We start from the raw sequence: 16,187 nt of genomic DNA, 5'->3' as shown, positions 1-16,187 counted from the left end.
GGCAGGTGACGTAGCCCATGCTTCCGAAGGAGGGGGTGGGGCCGGGAAAACGGCCGCGGAGTCACAGAAGGGTTTTGAGTGGTAACTGAGAAGGATGCGTAGAATGCTTTTCTTCCTCTCGTTACCATGGTGATAGAGCGGGAAGGCCCTCCGGCGCGGAGCAAATTGTCCTCGAGTCTGGCTACATGTCTATGCCAGGTCGAGGGGTTAGAGTTGCTTTGGGTGTCTTAATCCTCTTTCTTTGTCAAAGACCTGGTATGGAGATGGACTGCAGTGAGGTGGCCGACCCTAGAAGGGTTCCCATAGTTTGGAGGCTGGGATTCTGGGGGATGTAGAACGCCTTGGGCAGAACAAAGCCTTTATAGTTATACCTATATAGGGCTATTGTGTAGTAAAGATGTGGTAACTCTAGGCAAAAGATACAAGGTGCAGCTTTCGCCATTGTGGTGCCTCCATACCGATGAGCAGTATTTATCAGTAATTTACCGTAGTTCTGTTTATTGTAAACATTCAAAAACAATTTGGCCATTAGCAGATGAAATAGACCAATGCTCCACTTGGCTCCCAGGCAAAATGTGCCTGTGTTATTTCATGAAAAATTAAGTTTGGGTGAAATCCTAAATCACAGATAATGTAAGATTCAATTTAGAAGCTTAAAGCACATCAACTGAAGCAGGAGCAATTGAAAGGAGAGAGGTGGGAGGTCAGAAGAGTAAAAAGGAGATAGAGCTAATAGGAAAGTACTAATCATTTATTAAAATAAATATTCACTCATGAGCCATAATTTCAGCAAATGCTCTAACACATAACACAGACTTTCTATAAGGACTATATATTTGTAATCCAGTCAGTAAACATTTAGAAATTTGAGAGCTACCCAGTTATACAAATATCTATCTGTACATTTTCAATTTTAAGAGCACAGGAGTTCATATTTCTTGGCAAATAATGATTATAGTTGTGTTACCATCCTTTCTGTTTTAAAAGACGCTTAAATTGTGTACAAAAATATCACCCAAACTAAATATTTGTTGATTTACTTTAGGTTCCCTATGCCATAATAGCGAAAATTATAAGCACAACCTTCCTAGTCAAGAAAATTCTTATAAAGTGATTCTGAATATTAATGTGGGATTGATAGATTCATAATCCAAAGAAATCCCACCTTAGATATTTTTATTGACATTTGGGCGGGGGGGGAAATAAAAGATTGGTTACATGAGATCACAGTTATACTTGGCATAACACATGTGAACTCACAGTAACTATTTGAGATCTGTTCATTACTCTCAGTTTTCTTAATTTTGGTACATTGCTACTTAGAGTATTGCTATTAGTTTCAGTGGGCCACTTTTCAGTCACTGATGTAACTTTGCCAAACAGATTGAAAGTGAATGCAGGGAGGCAGTGATGGAAGCAGTACAGTAAGTACACTAATTGTGATTTGGCCACCTGATCCTCACTGATTATGAGGAAGCTGTGGTGAATTCAACTAGCTGTGAATCCTGATTTGAGGCTCACTGTATTAGAACAAGGCCAATTATAACGAATATGTTATATTGGTTGTTATTAAACTGGGAGTGAGAAATCCTTATAAAATCGGGTTGTGATCCAAGATCTGATATTATACCCTGATTTACTTTTACCTTACTCTAGATTGTTGGTAGGTGTGAGCTAACTTTCAGGAGTTTCAGCGCACCATTATACTGGAAAAGGCAGTTTTGTAAACATTGAAATAATGGTACTTTGGATGTAAAATAATGTCCAGCCATAGCAGCTTGCTGAGGTTTTACTTTGTTTTTCAGGCTGTGCACTCTTTCTTGATTTGTACAAATCTGATAATGAAACTTCTTCAGGGCAGGCACCTGTTGAAGAGGAAGAGACAGGTAAAAAAATTAATAAAGATGAATTCCATTTTTCCAGAAATATTTTGAGATTTCTAGCAATAGATGGGGGTATTTAGCTTTTCTACATATGTAACTCCTGAATATTAAAGTCTTAAATCTCTAGTCATGGCATCATGTTCTGTCCAACTGATCTAGTCATAAATATAGGTATTATTTAGAACTGTACATTAATACAGCAGAAAAACTTTGCCTTCCTACTCTTTAAGGCAGACATGTCAAACACAAGGCCCGGGGGCCAGATCCGGCCCGCGAAGTGGTTTCATGCGGCCCGCAAAGCCATCCTGGAAACAGTGAGGGAACGGCCTCCACTGCCTTGGCCCTGGCCCAGAGACCCTCCTTCTGCCAGAGACCCTCAGATCTGTCCCACTCCTGCCCAGGCCCCCTTAGGCACCCTTGATGCGAACCATGTAGAGCTGGCCACGCCCACCCAGTAGGCCATACGCACTCTAGCCACACCCACCCAGTAGGCCACACCCACCCTGGCCACACCCACCCGGCCCCCTGAGGGCAACCGCAATGCTGATGCGGCCCTCAATGAAATTGAGTTTGACACCTCTGCTCTAAGGACTCTACATCACTTTTATTTCTTTCAGAACTCATTTTTGTCCACATTGGTGCCCAGGAATTCACTGTACCATGCAAGCCTGAGAAAACAGATGTTGTGATTGGTATGAATTCTACCTACAGCTGGAGCCTGGAAAATAGAGGTTAGACTTTATTGCTCAGGGGTGAAGATTTCTTTATAGAGAACAAACTTATGATGAAGGAAATACCATTTTTTCTTGTGGAGATATCTATGAATATGTTCTGGCTTTCAATGCTTCTTTTGATTGCCTCAGAACCATAAGGTAGATTTTTGGAGAACTGAATTCAAATATTTTATAAATATTTTATAGTAGGAATAAATTCCAAATGCCTGTCAGATCTGCCTCAGTCTGATTGCCTAGGGAAGTAAAACTCTTGACTCCATTTGTTTGAAGTGAAAAGGCACTTTTACTAAGAGATGCTGATTGCAGTAGAGTCAAGCGAAATCTAAAGTTCCCACGCACCAATAAAGGACTAACCCCTTGGTTCCCCTTAGCCCTCCCCCCATGATCCATCCGTATGTAGCCAATCTGGCACCACCAAGATGTTTTGGGAAACACAGATGTTTGAGCTGGTAAAATTCCACTCTCAGGGTAAACTGCCTTGAAGATGTCAGTGCACCATCACGAATCAGATTCCAAAACACTGCTGTTTCTCAATTGTCAATCCCCCCTCCCAATTTCCCATCATCAAGGTATACAGCTTTATTGCCCATTTGTTCTCCCCTCCCCTGATTGATGGCAGAATGCCAGCAAGGCGCCAAGCTGAAGCTGTTGGATCTGACAGTGCCTTGCATGTAGCTCAACAAAACAGCAGTAGCTAAGTTGGTGTCCTTCAGATGTTTTGGTCTGATGATTGATCATGCTGGTTAGGACTTTTGGACTTCAGAATATCTGGAAGGTTCTTTTTAAGACTTTTAAAAGATTTGAACTTGCTAAATTAACTTATAACATAATTTTTTCCTATTCTAGTTTAAGAATTGACTATAAATACAAATTATAGAAGACATTATGCACTCTTAAAATATATTATTAAATGGTCTTTTTAGTTTGTAGTTGTTTCCAACACAATATTATTTCTGGATAATACCCACTTACTCAATCTCAACAAAAGTTTTGAGGAGATGGAAATATTGCACAACAACCTTAGCATTTTTTCTAGTTTTATTTTCTGTGAAATGTGCAACATAATAATTTACTGCCAATATGAGTTCACTATCAGGTTTCCACAAGAAAACAAACAGGCATTCAAAGATAAATTCAGAGAAGTAGATTTACTGAAATAGTTATGAAAGAATTCCTGCAATTGCTGTGTATTAAATGTGAACCTTATTTGTGGTGCATTCAAAGTTCAAATATTATACTTGTAATGTAATGCATTAGAAATTATTCTCTTTGGATGAGCATGATGGTTTTGTCTGTCCCTTATTCTGATAATAGATGTATCAGGTACCACCAGGCTGATTGCTTGTATTGTATAACTTGTTCTCACATATGCTTTTTTTTGCATCAGTATAGTTTAAAAGTGTGGAATATAACATTGGCTGAAAAAGTAAACATAAGAAAGAATTTTGAAAAATTATTTAAAGTTTGCTATTTTTACAATTGGTTTAAAATGTTTAGTTATATTAACAAAGTAATTCCCAATAGATTATCTTCACCATTCTATGTGCCTCTTTTCTGAGCAGAAATACTGAATGTAGATGTTTGAAATGTTGTATCTCTCCAAAAGATTACAAATGTACAACTGCAAATATTTCTGAAATCTTTTGTTGTTGTATTTTACTTTTCATGATATTCCTTTCAATGTGTTGTTAATGTGTTGTTTATATAAATATATAACTTTAAATACTTGGAGGGCACATAGTTTACTTCTTCCTTAGGCAAAAGCACAAGTGTCTAATGTTTGATTTGCTAATAGTTATGTGTGTCTGAATGTGCACACGCAGGGAGATGGAAATTACAGCCTAGAGAAAGAAATTCAGCTTGTCAAGGCAATTTCCTGGATCCATATCTTAAGAAGTGCTGATGGTAGTGCTGTAGTTATACTAACAACGTACTAATGGGCTGCCCCATTAGCTTTCTTACATTGTGAAATTTTAATGTTGTAAGCTGTCAGGAATCACCGTGTGTGATTTAGATGGCCATATAAATTTATTTTATGAATGGAGACTTCCAGTCTTGCATCATAGCGACGTGGCTGAGGGATTGCGGGGCTCCGTACTCCACAGCTGGTTTCACTCTGCCAGGGGACCCTAAATGGGTCTAAGTCACCCCGGAGAGGCAACAAAGAAGGAGGGGCCCCTTGCTTATCGTGGAATGACAGTGGTCAATCCAGGGGAAGCCCTCCAACCTGACAGGAGAAAGGCTAGATACATCTCACTGACTTGCCCAAGCTACTGGCCACTGAAGTCTAAAAGCACTAACCAGAACAACAGCGTACAGTTTGCTTGGAACTGGGTGAGAATATCGATCTTCTCTCTCCTATCCCCAAGAAGCAAAAAATCCTTCGAAAGTGAGAAGGGAGGGGATTACACCCCCACCCTTCAATAGATGGAAGCGGTGAATTAATGTTTATGGGGGACAGAAATATATTGAAATGAAGTTAATAATACTACAGTCTGGACAAAACTGAAAATTATGAAAACTGTTAAGATTTCACATCTGAAAGAGTATTGATGAAATTATAAGAAAATAATTGTTTATCTTAAAAGTTGGAAAATGAGTAGATACTGACATTTAGTGGAGACTAGAGCATAACTACAGCTGCATTCTCAGAAATTGGCAAGATGCCCAGAAATAGAAAAAACTTGTTTCTTTGAACCTTGGTGATTTTTAGCCAAATAAAGAACAGCTAGGAACAGAGGAAAGAAAATACAATAGGGCCATCTACTACAGAGTGTGAACTACATTTGTTTTAAAAACTGCTAGAGGAGGGAGACAAAATGGATGTTGCATAGGAATAGGAAACCACGCCTAATATTCTCTTCTGAAGGCCCTAGCCTGGCATATCAGAGAACTGCAGGAGCAATACTCCAAGATAAGGCAAATACTTTCCAGGAGGAAATGTATGCAATGCTGCGACAGATTCAAGTGACAATGGTTTCAAACCACAATGAGATTAAAAACAACTTTGATGACATAAATGAGCACATCTTCAACCTAAACTTACAATTAAAAAACTCTCAGAAAACAATGATAAAGAATGAACAAACAAATCAGATAATAAAACACAAACCAGAAGAAAGTGACTTAAATACGGAAGCTATAAATGAAAAGAATCACAACTTAACACAAACAGGAGAAAATCTATAAGACTTTGTCACAACAATGAAAATTGAAAACATATTTTATCTTTCAGGATTTCAAAACAAATTCAAGGACACGAAAGAAGATCTAACAAAATGGATTATAAAGCTGCCAGGAGAATTATTAGGGTCTGGGAGACAAAAAGCATACATCCTACTCAACTTGTCTTTCTTACTCCCAATAATACTTACAAAAATACAGGAATCCCCTGGCAAGCGGAACATGCTGACTTGGAAAGCTACTTGGCAAAAGGCTAGAGTTAGATTCAAGAGATTTGATTTGACTTATCAGATGGAGTACTATATGATTAAACACTTGTTTGAATATAGTTAAAAGAATAGATAATTTTGGATATAAACGGGCTCTACAATAAGAGGGATAAGATATATACCGGTAGGTAGTATAGTATTTTTTATAATATATGAAATGTAAAAATATTGGGATGATGTATTTGAAAAGTTTGGACATTTAAAGGTAATTAAATTTGAGAAAATTATGATTGATAAGAATCATTTGAATACTGACAGGAAATCAAGCTTAAATAATAATAAGCAGGCATATACATAGAATGAAGGCTACTGCTAAGCTTGTAAGCTGCCCTGAGTCTTCGGAGAAGGGCGGGATATAAATGGAATTAAAAATGGAATTAAAAATAAGAATCTTGAAAACAGGACATATAGTGACTTAATAAGATGACTTTTACACGTACAATTGAAACATAAGCCAACCAGAAAAGATGTTATATATTTGGATGTTATAAGATAAGTAGTATAGTATTTTTAATAATATATGAAATGTAAAAATATTGGGATGGTGTATGTGAATGAAAAGTTTGGATATTTAAAGGTAATCAATTTTGAGAAAATTATGACTGATAATGATTTGAATACTGAGGGGAAAAAGCTTAAATAAGAATCTTGAAAACAGGACATATAGCGACTTAATAAGATGACTTTTACAAATACAATTGAAACATAAGCCAGAAAAGATGTTATATATGGATGTTATTGTTATTTGTACAAACACAAGAAAAATATTTATATCCAACCTTGTATGTATTGAAAATATTAAGAATTATATTTGTTTAATGTTGACAAAGGAGAATACTACTGGAAGAAGAGAAGATCAAGGAAATATACTATTAATATATTGATTATGGAATTATAGAATTCAATCATTATTGATTGTTTTTAAATATATGAACCCAGACAACCCACTGTTTACTCAGCACTAAAGATTGTTATAGTAAAAAATCAATAAAAATATTAAATAAATGAATAAATAAAATTTCTAGTTCAGTGCAGGTGTTTTGGCTGATTGACTAAGATGAAATTGCCATTCTCAAATGATAGGACTTTGCTGTCTGCTTTCCAGAAAACCTAACTCTCCTTTCTGGTGCCTCCCTGATTTTGCATGAATTTCGTGCTGAGGAGAGTGGACGCTATACCTGTTCCATCTCTTTCACAGAGGAAGACCAGCTCCACACTGTGACTTTCTCTCATATGGTGGTGGGTGAGTATATCACTGCTGTTATGAAGGATAAATAAACAACAGGGTACTAGTGTTATGGATGCTTGATAAGAAAACATCATTTGATTTGGTTTATTTGATTATATGGAGAGATTGTGGAAGAAAATGTTCTTTAGAAATAAGTGAGAAGAAAACAGTTTTCCCATGGCAGGATCCTCTAGCCAAATGCCAACATACCTTTTCAATTTTCTAAGAATTCATTATTCTTTCCAGAATTTAGAGTCTGATCATTTCTTCCTGATTGCTACGATGTGGCGCATGCTAAAATATTTTGATTCACTATCCTTGTAGTGGAATTTAAATTTAAATTTGTTCCTTTCCTCAGGATATCACATACGTGGAGAATTACAGGTCCTCCTGATTTTTCAGAGCAACTCATGTGATAAGTCATTGACAGATGAGTTTGTGAAGAGTCTACACACACAGCTGAGTCAATTGGTGTCCCACCTACATTGTGAACTCCTTTCTGGGACCACCACTTGCTTTCCTACTGTGGAGAAGCCGTTAGATGAGTTCAACCTCCAAGTAGAGCTAAAAGGTCAGTGCCAAAAAGGGATATGGTTTGGAGGCTCCCATATGAAATCAGGAAGATAGATTTCAGTTGTACTTTGGGGAGTAAGTGAAGTTTAGCATAGGAAAGATTCATGCAGAAAAGAAGATTTTTCTACTTTAAGTTTGGCTTTCAAACTTTCAGAGGTAAACTTTCCCTGAAATCACTGTCTATTACTCATAATAAATTTTGGGTTAAGAGTTGCTTTCTTGGAGTAGTGGAAAAGCTATTGTTTGAGGGGCAAGGACTATTATATAAATATATTATGAAACAGACAACTGTCTAAAGTTTGGCCACTGTAATTTTTCATGCTGCATGCAAACTGCATGCAAGTAGTATACTGTCAGTTGATTTTACAATGCACTTCTTCTCCAAAGAGCATAGAACATTGTGCAGAAAAGATTGTAATGAAAATATATTATTTTGTAATATTTCAGAGTGTTTGGATTCTGTGTGTAATGGTAAAAAAGAGAATCTAGTGGTTAGAGCAGATCACAAAAACAGTAATGTATTTTTGTTTTCCAGTAACTCCATTTGGAAAGGGCTGGGATAAATTCTGCTACCCTCAGGTTGATTCAATGGAATTAGAATGTTACCACTCAGCAGTCCAGAATAATCTACAGGAGGTTTGTAATTTGTCCCACTAGGTTTTGGAGCTAGTTACATTTTCACCAAATGCATCCTAGGAAGCTTATCTTTTAAAATGCAACAAGAGATTTCATGTACTTGGATCAAGCACATCTGGCAAAGGTCAACAGGATGCATTTCTTTTTTATTGTGCTCTTGTCATTCCAGTTACACCTAATCCGAATATGTGAATATGCATTTTGAATCCACAAATTAATAGTTAATACTTAATTGATCTATGGTGGTGGGGCTATTTACTGTGGGGTAGGAATCAAAAACATCAAACAGCAAGTCTGTTTAAGAATTTGATGTGTGCTTTTATCCACAAGACATTTGGTATATAATTAACCAAGTTTTGCCTACTTACTTTTATAAAATATGCATGACATTACTAGCAATTGCTGACCTTCTGAATTTTCTGTTCACTTATTTTTTTACTTTTTTCGACTACACACACACACACACACACACACACACCTCATAGAAAAAGTGATTATCCGTTTCATTTTATGGCTCCTAAACTTTTCTTTCCTTGACCCATTGCTCTACAGGCCAAGGAAGCCATGACTGAATTTATGGATAAGAATAAACACTTTTCTCTGGAAACAACAAATGGTTCCCATGTTTCTTTTGTCAACACCTTTTTCAATTTCTTAGAAGATGGAAAGTGCTGGGATGGTTATGGACAGACACAGGCGCTACAGGCACGCTGTCCCGACTGCTGTAGTGAGTGAAGCAGGTGATCCAAAAGCTACTGCCTCATCTGTCTTCAGACATTGTCTTTGGTTTATAAGCTGTTGTTTCCCTGAATGCTGTGGGAAGTCTTTTACACATTCTGTTCCTATCCATTCGTCTTGTCTTTTTCATATAATGTTTTCTGTAGCTCTGTCAGGTGTATCTTGGAACCCATGCAGATTCTATCCAAATGTAGGGGCTTATCTATTTATCAGCCTGTACTGAGTATGATTCTTCCAAATCAAGACTTGAAAAAAATGTTTAGAAGAACTCAGATTTTCTAAAAAGATAGTTTTGATGGGGATCGCCCTTATGTGGTCAAATTTGAAATTCATCTTCTCTGCTTCCCCCAAATTTTAAGGTAATGGAGAAATGACATTTGTTCTTTTCACTTTACTCTTTATCTGCCATTTTTCTGGACAGCTTTGTGCCCTCCTGGAACATACAGTGTGGCTGCCACTGACAGCTGTGTTCTCTGTCCAGTTGGGAGCTATAGCTTGCACTATGGGACGGTCCTTTGTATTTCATGCAAACACAGTTGGCTTACCTCACATCCTGGTGCCAGAACATCTGCAGACTGCATGAATATGAGAGGTATGTATTAGACTGGATATTTCCTTAGAGTCCCATTTTAGGCAGTAATTATTGGACAGTCAGTTTTTGATTATTTTTTAAAAATGCAAACACTACCTTTAGAATTTTCAGGATTTTCAGGACTACAGCAGGAAAAGGATTCATTTTTCCCCTCTTGTTTCAGTCATAATTATAAGCAACCCCATAGCCCTACTAACGTTAAGAACTCCATGCTAAAAGCATGAATGCAGTTAACATTGGGCCTTGTTTGGCATCCCAGTGTTGTTCTTTCAGTGACATAAATTGAAGGAAGTGGTGAGATATTCCATCAGTCTGTGGAATATGAGATGGTTATGGAGGTACTTGACAAATACAGTTTCCAAGACTCTAACTTTTTTTTTGCAATTCTGTTTATAAATAAATACAGACATCTAGTTTACTCTCCTAGCTGCAGATCTTAACACATGTGTAGTCTTAACACATGAGAAGAACACTAGGTTTGGGAAGGTTTATATAGTAGTAAGTGGAAATGAAAAGTAATAGCTGAACATACAAGAACACATATAGATTTAGTGCTTGGTCCCAATATTTATGTACCCTAGTTTCCTGTTTTCCTTTTATATATAATACTTAATTGGGATAGATGCTATAATTGTACAGGAGACTTGACTTTAGATGCTGAGGAACCCTTAAATCTGTTTTCATATAGTCCCTCCTTCACGTCGATTTTCTGTAGTGATGATGGCCTTTGCCGTGCCTCCACTTGGTTGCCTCTGTCTCATTGTGCTGTAAGTTCTGACTATTCTTATTTCCTATCTGATTTCATTCTTGTAAAATTTGGTAGGCCAGATTTATGGATGGGTAATCAGGTTAAATTAATCAGTCTAAAGAATAGATTATGAATAGATTATGATCTAGTCATAATGACTTAATCAGGTAATTTAGGTATAATTACCTAAAACTTTCTTTTAAGTTAGCAATTACATAATTTTTTTAGTATATCATATATCTCATTATGCTTTGTAAAAGATTACATACAGTGGGTCCTTAGAGAATTGAAAAACACAAGTCATAGGAAAGAGAATGTTGTTCCTTTCTAGGAAATTGAGTCCATGTTATGAAGATGTGTTTTGGCAAAACAATGGTGTGGATGTCTTTTAGGGTTCACTTGTTTCTAGTTAAGTGCTTCTCTGTCCATCTCTTTCAGCTGTTGCTATTGCTTCCGTCGTCGCTGGCAGAAACGCCATTCTTCTACTAAAGTTGATGGACAGACCAAAGTACAAGAAGAAACTCCAGCTTCTGATAATGACACTGCCCTTGTAGCCACTGAAGAACCTCTTTCTCTCCCCTTGCCTTTTTCTACTTCTGAACATCCCAACAATGAAGGGGGCATGTCTCCACCTCTTTCCAAGCTAGAACCACAGGCTCTTCCTGGGTTGGCAAATCCTGGTGCCAGAAGTCTTTTGTCATCATAGCTTTAACTTGCTTTGAATGATAATTCCCAATAAATTATTATCCAGGAAGCAGCCTTGGTCCTATTGTTTCTACTGATAGATTAATCCCCACTAACTACCCTATTCAGACTTTTCATTTTCGGTGGTTCTCTTCTGCTGTATTTTTTGCAAATTTATTTCCATATCAAGAAGGTTAAAGATTATGTATTCCTTATTAACTACAGCCCATTGTACCTTATTACACTAACTTTATTACAGGCTTAGCAGGTTGGATAAAATTTGAGCTGAGTGTTCATTTCTAGTATCCAAGAAGAAACACACAGTTTAATGTGAAGCTTGTGAAAAAAGCAATTGAAGGAAACAAAGTGATTAATAGAGCAAAATGCAAGGTTATAAATACAAAAAGGGTTTTGAGATTCTTTTGTGAGTCCAAGATGATTTAAAGAATTATCGCCCAATAAGCCTTCTTTTACTCATCTACAGTTGCAAGAAAAAGTATGTGAACCCTTTGGGATTACGTGGAGTTTTGCATGAATTGGCCATAAAATGCGCTCTAAATGTCATGTAAATCACAACAATAGAAAAACAGAGTCTGCTTAAAATAATACTACACAAACATTAGCTGTTGTCATGTTTTAATTGAACATAAGATGGAAACATTCACAGTGCAGGGTGGAAAAAGTATGTGAACCTTTGGACTTAATAACTGGTTGACCCTCCTTTGGCAGCAATAACCTCAAACAAACGTTTCCTGTAGTTGCAGATCAGACCTGCACAACGATCTGGAGTAATTTTGGACCACTCCTCTTCACAAAACTGTTTCAGTGTAGCAGTATTCTTGGGATGTCTGGTGTGAATCGCTCTCTTAAGGTCATGCCACAGCATTTCAATCGGGTTGAGGTCAGGACTCTGACTGGGCCACTCCAGAAGGCGTATTCTGTTCTGTTGAAGCCATTGTTTTGTTGAATTACTTGTATGCTTTGGGTCATTGTCCTGTTGCATCACCTATCCTCTGCGGAGCTTCAGTTGGCGGACAGATGGTCGTACGTTTTCCTGCAAAATGTCCTGATAAACTCTGGAATTCATTTTCCCATCAATGACAACAATCCGTCCAGGCCCTGAGGCAGCAAAGCAGCCCCAAACCATGATGCTCCCTCCGCCATGTTTTACAGTGGGGATGAGGTTTTGATGTTGGTGTGCTGTGCCTTTTTTTTCTCCACACATAGTGGTGTGTGTTTTTCCCAAACAACTCAATTTTGGTTTCATCTGTCCACAGTATATTTTGCCAGTAGTGCTGTGGAACATCCAGGTGCTCTTTTGCAAACTTCAAACGTGCTGCAATATTTTTTTTGGACAGCAATGGCTTCCTCTGTGGTGTCCTCCCATGTACTCCATTCTTGTTTAATGTTTTCCTTATTGTAGATGTGTCAACAAAAATGTTAGCATGTGCCAGAGATTTCTGTAGGTCTTTAGCTGACACTTTAGGATTCTTCTTTACCTCATTAAGCATTATGCGCTGTGCTCTTGCAGTCACTTTTACAGGACGACCACGCCTAGGGAGAGTAGCAACAGTGCTAAACTTTCTCCATTTGTAGACAGTCCGTCTTACTGTGGACACATGAACATCAAGGCTTTTGGAGATACTTTTGTAACCCTTTCCAGCTTCATGCAAGTCAACAATTCTTGATCGTAGGTCTTCTGAGAGCTCTTTTCTGCGAGGCATGGTTCACATCAGACAGTGCTTCTTGAGACCAGTAAACCCAAAACAGGTGTGTGTTTTTAAAGGGCAGGACAGCTGTCAGCAACACATCCAATATTATCACACTGATTGGAGTCAAGGTTGGCTCACTCCTGGCTCCAATTAGCTCTTGGAGAAGTCATTAGGCTGGGGGTTCACATACTTTTTACACCCTGCACTGTGAATGTTTACATGTTATGTTCAATTAGAACATGACAACAGCTAATGTTTGTGTAGTATTATTTTAAGCGGACTGTGTTTTTCTATTGTGACTTACATGACGTTTAGAGCGCATTTTATGGCCAATTCATGCAAAACTCTACATAATCCCAAAGGGTTCACATACTTTTTCTTGCAACTGTACAAGGTTTTTACCAAGATAATAGCAAAAGGAATATTGAGAACATTAAATGATGCACAGCCAAAGGAGCAGGCAGACTTCAGAAGTGGCTACAGCACAATTGATCACATCCAGGTTGTTCAGCAAGTCATTGAAAGGCACATTGAGTACACCATGCCTTTGTGCATGGCTTTCATTGACTACAAAAAGGCGTTTGACTCAATATTTCAGCAAGCAATAATTAATGCGTTGCTCTACCAAGACATAGATACTGCTTATATAAACTTACTACAATTAATATATGAAAAAACAATGGCGACAATTTGCCTTAATGACCTTAAAATGGAAATCAACATAGAATGAGGTGTAGGACAAGCGATACAATATCAGCTATCCTTATCTCAGCCTGTCTTGAAGAACTATTTTGCAAACTAGACTGGACAAAAGATGGAATAAAAATCAGTGGCGCCTATTTAAATCACTTAAGATTTGTAGACGATGTTGGTTCTCTTCTCACAAGACCCAGAAGAGTTACAAAGATACATAAAAGAGCTGCACAAAGCAGAAGAACCATTTGGCTTAAAAATAAACCTGAAAAAGTGTCAAGTTATGTTTAATTCACTAAAGAAAGAATTTATATATATATATATCTAGAGAAGAACTATACATAGTAGACCACTACATATACCTAGGTCAACAGATCTCAGTGGAAGGTGATACAATAAAGGAAATTGAACAGCATATAAAGTATGATTAGCAGACCTGCACATGGAGTAAAGAACAAATGAAAGTATACAATATCATCAAGAGAGTAAAAGAATTGCTATGGAAATGGGCTGGTCACATAGCAAGAAGAACTGATGGCAGGTGGACCAATGCAATCATAGAATGGATTCCACTTGATAAAACCATCCACAAGAGAGACCTAAAACAAGACGGATTAACAACAGCAAGTATTGCGGCTCAATTTGGAAAAGAAAGCTAAGGACCATATGGGTTGGAAACATGCGGAAGAGGCCTTCATTTTACAGTGGATAGACAATGGCTAAAATGATGACGACGATGTATATTGCATTCATTTCATTTCCAGCTGAACAAGGTCTTAGTTACATAGAGTAAAACATCCATAGGAGGCAAAGGTTCCAGTCTTTTTGTGAGAAAGCCAGTTTTATCCATCTAGGCCACAGGTCTGCAACCCGTGGCTCCGGAGCCGCATGCGGCTCTTTCAGCCGTCTCCTGCGGCTCCCAGTTCTCTGCCATGTGCAGTCCCCCCCAAAAAAAGTTCAACCAATCAATTCAAATATGCAGGGTAGGTGCATATCTCGCCTTGGCTCCACTCTTCAGTCAAACCCTGTTCTGCGCATGCATGCATTTACGCGCATGCGCACACATTTTTTGCGGCTCCTAGTTTTTCCTTTTGTGAGGGAACCGGTTCTGAGTGGCTCTTTCACTGTTTCAGGTTGCTGACCCCTGATCTAGGCAGAATCAGCTATTGATCAAGTTCCTAATAAGGCAGCCATATTTCTGGCTATTACTCAATAGCTAACCAGCTACATTATGCTACATTATGAAACAGATCATGAACAAAAAAACATGTTCTCAAAAATAGGAATACTTACAGCAATAACTTGCTTGGTACTAATGTATGACTGAAAAATAGATTGAAAAAGATGGTGGAAAATAGCTTCTAATTATGATTTTGCAACAAGTGAAATTACTTCAAGAAGACTCAATCAGTTCTGAACCAAATATAACCCAATATATGTGAATATAGTGATATTCACATCACTTCAAATACTAAATCAAAAACAGTCTAGGAAAATATCCACCTTTCACACAGCTACCACCTGGGTAAATGTCCTGTGCATAAGTATTATAAAAGCAGATGTGCACAAGTGATACGACCATGACATAGCTATAAATCTGTAGTCCACATGCAACAGTAAATTGTCCTAGCCAGTGGATTTTTGGTTAAAAAAAAAAGATGCCGGAACTCACACATGTCATACAACCCGCCTTGCCTACTCTACAAGGTTTACCTTTGTAGTTGAAAAAAAAACACTTCAATTTTTAGTATACGTAAAAGACTAGGATTTTGTCCAAGGTAACTTAATACTAGTTAATTAATTAATACTAGTTAATTAATGTTATCATGCACTGTGTGGCTTTAAATTACAACAAGGCATTTTTTTAATCTTTTGGGACATTTACCACTGGCATACCCATTTAGTTTAATGAGTGCAAATGTCAGCTTTCTATATGGAATGAAATTAGCCCAATAAAACAAAATTAAGGGTCACTCACCCTCTTGTGAAAGGTGCCCTCCATGTTTACGTGTCTCCCAACACCCCCATTGCCCTCCACACCACACAGCGCGACCCAACCAATCAAGCCACGCTCTGATGTGCTCTGGTGCCTTGTGGCTCCTCCTAGAGGAGGCAGAGAGTGCTGGAGGGGACCCCGCTCGCATCGTACCACTAGCAGGGCATTTCCAAAAGCAAACGAGGATAGGAAGGCCAACAATAGGAAAAGGACACAACTCTGGAAAATCTGTCAAAAAAAGGGGCCAGAACCCTGTTGCGGTGTGTTCTATGACAAAGCCCTGGTCCTAGCTTTGTAGGAAAATCCTTCAAAGAATTTTAAACCCTTTAGCATTTTATCAGCATGACTAGTTTATTTTATTTCCATATGCAAGCACAAATAAAGGTAAAATATAAATTAAATTTCTAAAAAAGCTTTGATTTATAACCAAATGGCTAAACTTAGGCCTGTGATCTTGGTGCATAGGGTACCTAGAATGGCAGGGCTTATATCCACATAATATGGTTGCACTCTTCTGT

The 16,187-nt window shown here is 37.8% G+C and overlaps 1 protein-coding gene across 1 annotated transcript; it reads left to right on the top strand.

The window, feature by feature from the left end:
* Positions 1-126: 126 nt before the first annotated feature.
* Positions 127-11,327, top strand: LOC310638860 (uncharacterized protein; the record flags this gene model as incomplete). The annotated part of the gene is made up of 10 exons (XM_083360221.1): positions 127-175; positions 1,806-1,886; positions 2,501-2,614; positions 7,175-7,312; positions 7,656-7,868; positions 8,406-8,506; positions 9,059-9,233; positions 9,666-9,836; positions 10,525-10,603; positions 11,023-11,327. 10 exons carry the CDS (start codon positions 127-129, stop codon positions 11,288-11,290), a joined length of 1,389 nt encoding a protein of 462 aa, XP_083216347.1. The 3' UTR covers positions 11,291-11,327.
* Between the last annotated feature and the right edge of the window lie 4,860 nt (positions 11,328-16,187).

Source organism: Vipera ursinii (assembly GCF_947247035.1).
Source record: "Vipera ursinii genome assembly, chromosome: 3".
Classification (NCBI taxonomy): Eukaryota; Metazoa; Chordata; class Lepidosauria; order Squamata; family Viperidae; genus Vipera; species Vipera ursinii.
The sequence above is the reverse complement of the archived record's forward strand: the minus strand, read 5'-3'. Positions and strand labels throughout refer to the sequence as shown.